This window comes from Sinohyriopsis cumingii, chromosome 13 (genome assembly GCF_028554795.1).
Source record: "Sinohyriopsis cumingii isolate HCF-2022 chromosome 13, ASM2855479v2, whole genome shotgun sequence".
Classification (NCBI taxonomy): Eukaryota; Metazoa; Mollusca; class Bivalvia; order Unionida; family Unionidae; genus Sinohyriopsis; species Sinohyriopsis cumingii.
Window position 1 is genome coordinate 1766692 of NC_142973.1, and position 12279 is coordinate 1778970.

At 35.4% G+C, this 12279-nt stretch overlaps 1 protein-coding gene across 2 annotated transcripts in view; it reads right to left on the bottom strand.

Annotated features, from left to right (window-relative positions):
- Positions 1-12279, bottom strand: part of LOC149784842 (inactive serine/threonine-protein kinase ULK4-like) — a 132543-nt gene that overhangs the window by 23632 nt on the left and 96632 nt on the right. For both annotated transcript variants that reach the window (XM_089978407.1, XM_089978406.1), the window contains exons 25-26: positions 8330-8471; positions 4183-4288 (exon numbers count right to left, since the gene is read on the bottom strand). In XM_089978407.1, the coding sequence (XP_089834533.1) occupies positions 4183-4288; positions 8330-8471 (248 nt within the window). The remainder of the gene's footprint in view (positions 1-4182; positions 4289-8329; positions 8472-12279) is intronic.

A 12279-nucleotide genomic window follows, 5' to 3' on the forward strand; every position in this document is an offset into this window, starting at 1 on the left:
ATGCATAGCTAGACTGAAAATAATCAGCCCTTATTAATTAGGGCAAAGGGATGCATGGCTAGACTGAAAATAATTGGCCACACTATTTAGTATATTAATTAGGACAAAGGGATGCATAGCTAGACTTAAAATAATTAGCCCATATTAATTAGAGCAAAGGGAAGCATAGCTAGACTGAAAATAATTGGCCCCACTGTTTAGTATATTAATTAGGGCAAAGGGATGCATGGCTAGACTGAAAATAATTAGCCCATATGTATTAGGGCAAAGGGATGCATGGCTAGACTGAAAATAATTAGCCCATATTAATTAGGGCAAAGGGATGCATGGCTAGACTGAAAATAATTAGTCCATATTAATTAGGGCAAAGGGATGCATGGCTAGACTGAAAATAATTAGCCCATATTAATTAGGGCAAACGGATGCATGGCTAGACTGAAAATAATTGGCCCCACTGTTCAGTATATTTATTAGGACAAAGGGATATATGGCTAGACTGAAAATAATTAGCCCATATTAATTAGGGCAAAGGGATGCATGGCTAGACTGAAAAATAATTAGCCCATATTAATTAAGGCATAGGGATGCATGGCTAGACTGAAAAATAATTAGCCCATATTAATTAGGGCATAGGGATGCATGGCTAGACTGAAAAATAAGTAAAGTGTAGCTCTGTATAATGCTGCAAACACTAATTAAGTGAACTTATTAGAATTATTAAGCAACCTTGATTTTTGACCTAATAACATTTGATCTTTGACTCACTGACATAAAAGTTGATACATACAAATTTTTAACAAATGGACAAACATTATTTGATAAAGGGTCCTGCAAAACTTGAATTAATATGCCACTAATGTATGTGAGAGATCTATTGTAATAAAGTGTAAAAAAGTTGCAATCAGATAAAAAAAGAGTGTGACAAGAGTACCCTGATATTCAGCAATAACAAGAGTTTCAATTTAGCAGAGTGATGTGGTGGATATACAGGATGTCAGATTGGCAACATTTTCATTTAGGGCAAGTAGAGATCATTATTAGTCTTTTGGTGAAAACCCTATGTGATAATGATCATCCATTCAGGTAGAGGCAAGAAGACTTTCAAACAGAAGTCATGGCTGCCATACTGATGTACAATTGATACCATTTTCATTGAGGACAAACAAGACATCATAAGAAGGATACTGGAGAGTAATGGTGGTAGAGGAGTTGAGATAAAGATATTTTCAAGATATCCACCCATTATGGCCATAATGAGAGTTATTCATTTTCCTTGCACTACAAGAACTCTTCTGATGAGAAAACCAATGTCAAAATGACTTTCCATTTAAGAACAGTAGAGAAAACAAGATTTTCAAGATGGCCACAAATTGGACATTAGATCAGCACAGTTTTAATTTATGATCAACAACACACTGAGAAAGTTTTTAGGCAATATACACATGACCATTCATTCTGGAGAAGTAGTGATAACAAGATTTTCCAGCTTTCCACTGCAGAAGCCAAATTATGTCACATTAGCACCATTTTCACTTAGGACTAACAACGCATCATAAGAAGTCTTCTGGTTAAAACCTGACTTTCTGTTCAGGTGGAGCGGTGATTATAAGATTTTCATGCTGGTTGCTGTTGTGGCCATATTAGATATCAGATCAGCACCATTTTCACTTAGGACCAACTAGGCTGCATTAGAAGTACTCCAGTGACAAGTCCATGGTGATACAGCCATCTATTCAGAAAGAGCAGTGATAACATGATTTTCAAGGTGGCTGATGTGGTGGCCTTACTGGACATCATATTGGCATCATTTTCATTTAAGACCAACTGGACATCATAAAATAAAACACTCATACTTGACTGCAGATGTATACTCTAAATATTTAGATATTAGTAGTCACCTGTGGAATCTTATATAAACCTTGTGTGGGCATATGAGAGTGAAATAATGTTTCAGAAAATACAATTCCTGGCAATATACGGTTTGTGACAGCACCTTGCCTATGGAATCTTATATCAACCTTGTCTGGAATGAGTGATATACTGGTGAGAGTGATATAATAGTGAGAGTGATGTAATTGTGAGGGTGATATGGTCAAAATGATATAATGGTGAGAGTGATATAATGGTGAAAATAATCTAATGGTGAGAGTGATATAATGGTGAAAATGTTATAATGGAAAGAGTGATTTAATGGTGAGATTGATATAATGGTAAGAGTGAAATAATGGTGAAAATTATATAATGGTGAAAATTATATAATGGTGATAGTGATATAACAGAGAGAGTGACAAAATGGTGGGAATGATATAATAGTGAGAGCGATATAATGGTGAAAGTGATATAATTTCCAAATTGTTTCCCTCCGTAAATAACCCAGCTATATTTGATCCTCTTCCAGGTTAGTAACAGCAATTTATGCACAATGTCTAGTACTACAAATGGGATGGTGAAATCTAAGATGACACTTTCCTATTGGTCCAGCTACATCTAGTTGTTTGACAAGACAGGTTATTTACCAATGGACAGAATTATAATGTTTTCAATTTATGCACAATGTCTAGTACTACAAATGGGATGGTGAAATCTAATATGACACTTTCCTATTGGTCCAGCTACATCTAGTTGTTTGACAAGGCAGGTTATTTACCAATGGATAGAATTATAATATCTTCTGTGAATTTACTTTTTGGGTGGGATACTACTTTTCATGGATTTTGTGGTTACAATGACTTTAAAGACCCAAGTAACAATCAAATTACTTTTCATGGATTTTGTGGTTACCATGATTTTAAAGACCCAAGTAACAATCAAATTACATTTCATGGATTCTGTGGTTACCATGACTTTAAAGACCCAAGTAACAATCAAACCCTTCCACAGGAATTGGCACACTGTTTATTTAATCAACAAACACAAATACTGTTGAAAGTATGATCATTTGAAAAACAGTAAATGAATACAGATTATATTTCTACTGAAAATTATTCTTATCTCATAGTTTGTTTCAGGTTAATATTGCTATTAAACAGTAACAGTTACACAGCATTATGGGTAATATCTAAATGCAGGTGGGGGTAGGAGGACTAGGGAGCATTCTACCCATTTCCAACAGTGCTAAATTATGTATTAAATGCATTCTTAAAATGTGCTTAGTAAGCAAACTTTTAGCTTCCTGCAATCTCCATTCTTTTCATGTGGTCTGATCATGAACAGAAGAAGCCACAGTAGCTTGGCTGGTAACATGTCTGAGTCATAAACAAAGGGTCATGGTTTATCAATTAAATCCACAGCATATCCTCCTATCTTACAATGTTTATGTGGACTATAGGTTGCTAAACCCAGAGCATATAATCCTATCTTACAATGTTTGTGTTGATTATAGTTTGCTAAATCCACAGCATATCCTTCTATCTTACAATGTTTATGTGGATTATAGTTTCCTAAAGCCACAGCATATCCTCCTATCTTACAATGTTTGTGCTGATTATAGTTTGCTAAACCCACAGCATATCCTCCAATCTTACAATGTTTATGTGGATTATAGTTTGCTAAACCCACAGCATATCCTTCTATCTTACAATGTTTGTGCTGATTATAGTTTGCTAAATCCAGAGCATATCCTCCAATCTTACAATGTTTATGTGGATTATAGCTTGCTAAACCCACAGCATATCCTTCTATCTTACAATGTTTGTGTTGATTATAGTTTGCTAAACCCACAGCATATCCTCCTATCTTACAATGTTTATGTGAGTTATAGTTTGCTAAACCCACAGCAGCATATCCCATCTTACAATGTTTGTGTTGATTATAGTTTGCTAAACCCACAGCATATCCTTCTATCTTACAATGTTTATGTGGATTATAGTTTGCTAAACCCACATCATATCCTTCTATCTTACAATGTTTATGTGGATTATAGTTTCCTAAACCGACAGCATGTCCTCCAATTGTGCAATGTTTACAAAATAATCACCGATCCAAACTTTTTCATGTTTCCCCTAAAAATTTATGCAAGGACACATCAGAGTTTTAATTATATATTGCTGTCCTCATTCATTCCATTTGCAAAGCATACTATTTTGCTAAGTGCATGCTGATGTTCTTGTTTTGTTTTTTTCAAGAAATTTACATCAATCTGAAATTAAGTCCCAACTTTTTAAAAAGTGTTATTCCATTTACCTTGGTCATACAGTTCTTTCATGTTGGTCTCCTTGTGACTGATCAGAACATTGAGAATCCCTGCGATGGACTGCATGGCACTACTCAGAGGGTTGTTTTGGTGGTCCTGACATAGAAAACCAAATTTTTCTAGTAAAACATGTTTCTTCATTAATAGTTATCTGATCATGATACCTTAGAAGAACTAATACTACCTGACAAATCCAGCCCTCCCAGACTAAACTTGTCAGCAAGAAAGCTAAAAGTTATCAGCCCACCTAGGTGTCAATTAGAGGTGTCTCCTTTTGATACAGGGATTGGTGCCAAATTCTGTGAATAATTCAGTTACTACTGGGGTAGAAGGCATGCTCTCTATATGGATGTAACTGGGATGGTATTATGACTGAGTATTACTGAAGAAACTTATCTTACAAGAAAAAAATTAGTTTCTTCAAATATGTTACTCAATCATAATACCTTATTAGAATAAGTATGAGGTGGAGGGAGATAACCCAACTGGAACATAGACTCTACATGTCAGCTTCAAAAGGGAAATATTTTCCTTCCTGCAAATCCAGTGGAAATCATGAAGCCACATCCTTATGAAACTTTTGAATGACCCAGAATGGTAACCTTTTGTACCACAGCTGTAAGACCCACCAGACTGAGTCGAGCCTTTTAGAATGAAAGATCTCTGAGATAAATGTTGGAGAAGTCAATTCAGATCTCATGGCATGGACAATATCAATTAAACAGTTTTGCTCAAATGCAATGTTTATGGCAACTGTCCAACCTTTGTGAGCCGAGATGTGAAGCCGATCCATTTGGTCTTGGGTTATTTTTCAATATGGAAGGGAACTGAATAACCTACTTTATCCAGAACAAAAGGGTCTGTGTCTTCTGTGAGGGATAAGAAGCATGATCTCCCTAAATGCTTGGGATTGGTACTTCTAAAGTACAAATTTGGAGCAAGATGACCTTAAGTTGTAGAATCCAGAGTGGACAGAATTTCATTATGAATCTGACTCCCAAAAGAAGGGAGCCTGTTCTTGGCAATGAAAGCAGGGGCCTTCATAAGTCATACTATCCCATCACATCAGAAATGCATGTAGTCTGAGTCAAGAGAGCATGTATTTTGCTGATTCTGCCTGCCATTCACTAATGGAGATAAAGTATTTATGTTTCTTCAAATGTCAAGGCTACTCATTCAAAACTTTAGTGTTATTAAATATTCAGTATCAGGAAGACAAGCTGGAAATGCAAATCATCTGAGATCTCATTAATATCAAGGGCATACTAAATTTAGATAACACAGAACAAGTTGGAGGGAGATAGCTTCTAGTTATCTAGAAATATGCAATATCTAATGACAGATCAGTATTTTTTTTTTTTTTAAAAACAACCTAACAGGCCTTTATTTCAGAATGCATTGTAACTTTTGGTCAAATTATGCTACCAAGTTTTTGAGAAGTATTTCAAAGGGTTTTCTAATTTCAGTAACAGAACCATGTTTGAGGTGGATAAGCATCTTTTGTACAAAAATGAAAGCCCCTCTGAATGCCAGAATTATTTCTGTCAATGGAATTAACTTGAAAACCGTTTATGCTAGGATGCATTCTGTAAATTTTGACAAATTCTACCAAGCAGTTTTAGAGAAGCTGTTTAAAGGTTTTTACAATTTTAATAATGGCAGTCAAATTTGAGGATGTGTTGGCATCATTTGTAAAAGCATGAAAGCCCTTCATGGCAGAATGTTCTTCTGGTCATGTCATAAGCTCACTGAGCCATATGGTCATGTCATAAGCTCACTGAGCCATATGGTCATATCATAAGCTCACTCAGCATTATGGTCATGTCATAAGCTCACTCAGCATTAGGGTCATGTCATAAGCTCACTGAACCATATGGTCATGTCATAAGCTCACTGAACCATATGGTCATGTTATAAGCTCACTGAACCATATGGTCATATCATAAGCTCACTCAGCATTATGGTCATGTCATAAGCTCACTGAACCATATGGTCATGTCATAAGCTCACTGAACCATATGGTCATGTTATAAGCTCACTCAGCCTTATGGTCATGTCATAAGCTCACTGAGCCATATGGTTATGTCATAAGCTCACTCAGCATTATGGTCATGTCATAAGCTCACTGAACCATATGGTCATGTCATAAGTTCACTGAACCACATGGTCATGTCATAAGCTCACTGAACCATATGGTCATGTCATAAGCTCACTGAACCATATGGTCATGTCATAAGCTCACTGAACCATATGGTCATGTTATAAGCTCACTCAGCCTTATGGTCATGTCATAAGCTCACTGAGCCATATGGTTATGTCATAAGCTCACTCAGCATTATGGTCATGTCATAAGCTCACTGAACCATATGGTCATGTCATAAGCTCACTGAACCATATGGTCATGTTATAAGCTCATTCAGCCTTATGGTCATGTCATAAGCTCACTCAGCCATATGATCATGTCATAAGCTCACTGAACCATGTGGTCATGTTATAAGCTCACTGAACCATAAGGTCATGTCATAAGCTCAATGAACCATAAGGTCATGTCATAAGCTCAATGAACCATAAGGTCATGTCATAAGCTCACTGAACCACATGGTCATGTCATAAGCTCACTGAACCATATGGTCATGTTATAAGCTCACTCAGCCTTATGGTCATGTCATAAGCTCACTCAGCATTATGGTCATGTCATAAGCTCACTGAACCATATGGTCATGTCATAAGCTCACTGAACCACATGGTCATGTCATAAGCTCACTCAGCCATATGATCATGTCATAAGCTCACTGAACCATATGGTCATGTCATAAGCTCACTGAACCATGTGGTCATGTCATAAGCTCACTCAGCCTTATGGTCATGTCATAAGCTCACTCAGCCATATGATCATGTCATAAGCAAACTGAGCCATATGATCATGTCATAAGCAAACTGAGCCATATGATCATGTCATAAGCTCACTGAGCCATACGGTCATGTTATTAGCTCACTGAGCCATATGGTCATGTTATAAGCTCACTCAGCATTATGGTCATGTCATAAGCTCACTCAGCCATATGGTCATGTCATAAGCTCACTCAGCCATATGGTCATGTCATAAGCTCACTCAGCCATATGGTCATGTCATAAGCTCACTGAGCCATATGGTCATGTCATAAGCTCACTGAGCCATATGGTCATGTCATAAGCTCACTGAGCCATATGGTCATGTCATAAGCTCACTGAGCCATATGGTCATGTCATAAGCTCACTGAGCCATATGCTCATGTCATAAGCTCACTGAGCCATATGCTCATGTCATAAGCTCACTGAGCCATATGCTCATGTCATAAGCTCACTGAGCCATATGCTCATGTCATAAGCTCACTGAGCCATATGCTCATGTCATAAGCTCACTGAGCCATATGCTCATGTCATAAGCTAACTGAGCCATATGGTCATGTCATAAGCTCACTGAGCCATATGGTCATGTCATAAGCTCACAGAGCCATATGGTCATGTCATAAGCTCACTGAGCCATATGGTCATGTCATAAGCTCACTCATCCATGTGGTCATGTCATAAGCTCACTCATCCATGTGGTCAGTTGATCTAACAAAAAGAGTTTTAAAAAAAATAAAACACTGTACTCATGCTGGACATGAAATTCCAATATCTAAGAAAAGGTGATGTCACAGAAGTGCAATATGTCAAAATGAAAAAACAATTAAAAAATTCAGGCTAATGATATCCTGGGTGTTGAACATGTCCACGACATCATACCTTATTTACTTTTGATAAATTATGGCAATCAGAAATTCAGCAGAAGCGTCTACAATATATACTCACCTATAAGACAAGCCCAACTACAAACTGCACAGACCCAGATCTGCCAATGCATAATGTGCCAGCAGATCCAAGTCTGCAGTTTGTTAGAAATAATCAGCAGAACAAAAAACACAGACCCTGATTGGCAAGTGCATTATGCTATGGCAGATCAGGATCCTTGTTGTCTACAGTTTGACATGCCTAAAAGTGAGTACTGGAAGGACTACGTCTTTGTAGCACTAGGATTTGATTTGAAAGTCTATCAATTACAGACTGGTACAATAGGTTATGTATATTAAGAGCTCAATGGACAACTGCACTTACTAGAAGTACTTGAAACATGACTGATACCAGTCCCAGCTGCTCAAACTGTTTAATAAAATGGCCGTTCTGCTCTAGAAGGGCTAAGAGAAGTTTCAGGCCATAGCTGGGGAGGGGGTCCTGGTCCAAGAGTATCTGTTCACAACTGTAAGAAAAATTTGAGTTTTTAACTAGAAAAACACTTTGAATAAAATTTGAAGAATATATCAAAATCGTGTAACTGCAGTACTAGCTGATATTCACATGTGTTATAAAAGTGTGATAAACTGTAGAAAAAATTCCTGAACCAAACAAAAATGATAAGTTTAAATGAAAGATCTATCAATTTCATATTTTGCAATGACAAAGAACAAAAATAAGAACTGTAGCTAAACAGTACTGCTTAGGTTTGGCTGACTGGATCAAGAAAGGTCGTTAATGTATAAATGGGGAAAAAACACCTATTATTTGCCAACAGAGAGATATGTTGAAAGAGAGAAAAATAAAAAATAATGGTGGTACAGTAAACATGTTGTTACAAATACAAGGATATGTGCAAACTGTCAATAACCTTATGATGTACCATTTTTTCCTGGAAATAGTCAATACAGACTATTATTTTACAAAAATGGAAATAATACAAACAAACCATTATAGCTAACTCACTATCTGGAAATAGTGTACATTAAATAATATATCAAACCCACCTGAAATAGTACACATTATTACACCCAACTATCTGGAAATAGTGTACATTAAATAACACACCAAACCCACCTGAAATAGTACACATTATTACACCCAACTATCTGGAAATAGTGTACATTAAATAATACACCAAACCCACCTGAAATAGTACACATTATTACACCCAACTATCTGGAAATAGTGTACATTAAATAATACACCAAACCCACCTGAAATAGTACACATTATTACACCCAACTATCTGGAAATAGTGTACATTAAATAATATATCAAACCCACCTGAAATAGTACACATTATTACACCCAACTATCTGGAAATAGTGTACATTAAATAATACACCAAACCCACCTGAAATAGTACACATTATTACACCCAACTATCTGGAAATAGTGTACATTAAATAATACACCAAACCCACCTGAAATAGTACACATTATTACACCCAACTATCTGGAAATAGTGTACATTAAATAATACACCAAACCCATCTGAAATAGTACACATTATTACACCCAACTATCTGGAAATAGTGTACATTAAATAATACACCAAACCCATATGAAATAGTACACATTATTACACCCAACTATCTGGAAATAGTGTACATTAAATAATACACCAAACCCATCTGAAATAGTACACATTATTACACCCAAATATCTGGAAATAGTGTACATTAAATAATACACCAAACCCATCTGAAATAGTACACATTATTACACCCAACTATCTGGAAATAGTGTACATTAAATAATACACCAAACCCATCTGAAATAGTACACATTATTATACCCAACTATCTGGAAATAGTGTACATTAAATAATACATCAAACCCACCTGAAATAGTACACATTATTACACCCAACTATCTGGAAATAGTGTACATTAAATAATACACCAAACCCACCTGAAATAGTACACATTATTACACCTAACTATCTGGAAATAGTGTACATTAAATAATACATCAAACCCACCTGAAATAGTACACATTATTACACCCAACTATCTGGAAATAGTGTACATTAAATAATACACCAAACCCACCTGAAATAGTACACATTATTACACCCAACTATCTGGAAATAGTGTACATTAAATAATACACCAAACCCACCTGAAATAGTACACATTATTACACCCAACTATCTGGAAATAGTGTACATTAAATAATACACCAAACCCACCTGAAATAGTACACATTATTACACCCAACTATCTGGAAATAGTGTACATTAAATAATACACCAAACCCACCTGAAATAGTACACATTATTACACCCAACTATCTGGAAATAGTGTACATTAAATAATACACCAAACCCACCTGAAATAGTACACATTATTACACCCAACTATCTGGAAATAGTGTACATTAAATAATACACCAAACCCACCTGAAATAGTACACATTATTACACCCAACTATCTGGAAATAGTGTACATTAAATAATATACCAAACCCACCTGAAATAGTACACATTATTATACCTAACCCATCTGGAAATAGTGTACATTAAATAATACACCAAACCCACCTGAAATAGTACACATTATTATACCTAACCCATCTGGAAATAGTGTACATTAAATAATACACCAAACCCATCTGAAATAGTACACATTATTACACCCAACTATCTGGAAATAGTGTACATTAAATAATACACCAAACCCATCTGAAATAGTACACATTATTATACCTAACCCATCTGGAAATAGTGTACATTAAATAGTACACCAAACCCACCTGAAATAGTACACATTATTATACCTAACCCATCTGGAAATAGTGTACATTAAATAATACACCAAACCCACCTGAAATAGTACACATTATTACACCCAACTATCTGGAAATAGTGTACATTAAATAATACACCAAACCCACCTGAAATAGTACACATTATTACACCCAACTATCTGGAAATAGTGTACATTAAATAATACACCAAACCCACCTGAAATAGTACACATTATTATACCTAACCCATCTGGAAATAGTGTACATTAAATAATACACCAAACCCATCTGAAACAGTACACATTATTACACCCAACTATCTGGAAATGGTGTACATTAAATAATACACCAAACCCACCTGAAATAGTACACATTATTATACCTAACCCATCTGGAAATAGTGTACATTAAATAATACACCAAACCCATCTGAAATAGTACACATTATTACACCCAACTATCTGGAAATAGTGTACATTAAATAATACACCAAACCCACCTGAAATAGTACACATTATTATACCTAACCCATCTGGAAATAGTGTACATTAAATAATACACCAAACCCACCTGAAATAGTACACATTATTATACCTAACCCATCTGGAAATAGTGTACATTAAATAATACACCAAACCCACCTGAAATAGTACACATTATTACACCCAACTATCTGGAAATAGTGTACATTAAATAATACACCAAACCCACCTGAAATAGTACACATTATTACACCCAACTATCTGGAAATAGTGTACATTAAATAATACACCAAACCCACCTGAAATAGTACACATTATTACACCCAACTATCTGGAAATAGTGTACATTAAATAATACATCAAACCCACCTGAAATAGTACACATTATTACACCCAACTATCTGGAAATAGTGTACATTAAATAATACACCAAACCCATCTGAAATAGTACACATTATTATACCTAACCCATCTGGAAATAGTGTACATTAAATAATACACCAAACCCACCTGAAATAGTACACATTATTACACCCAACTATCTGGAAATAGTGTACATTAAATAATACACCAAACCCACCTGAAATAGTACATATTATTATACCTAACCCATCTGGAAATAGTGTACATTAAATAATACACCAAACCCACCTGAAATAGTACACATTATTATACCTAACCCATCTGGAAATAGTGTACATTAAATAATACACCAAACCCATCTGAAATAGTACACATTATTACACCCAACTATCTGGAAATAGTGTACATTAAATAATACACCAAACCCACCTGAAATAGTACACATTATTATACCTAACCCATCTGGAAATAGTGTACATTAAATAATACACCAAACCCACCTGAAATAGTACACATTATTATACCTAACCCATCTGGAAATAGTGTACATTAAATAATACACCAAACCCACCTGAAATAGTACACATTATTACACCCAACTATCTGGAAATAGTGTACATTAAATAATACACCAAACCCACCTGAAATAGTACACATTATTACACCCAACTATCT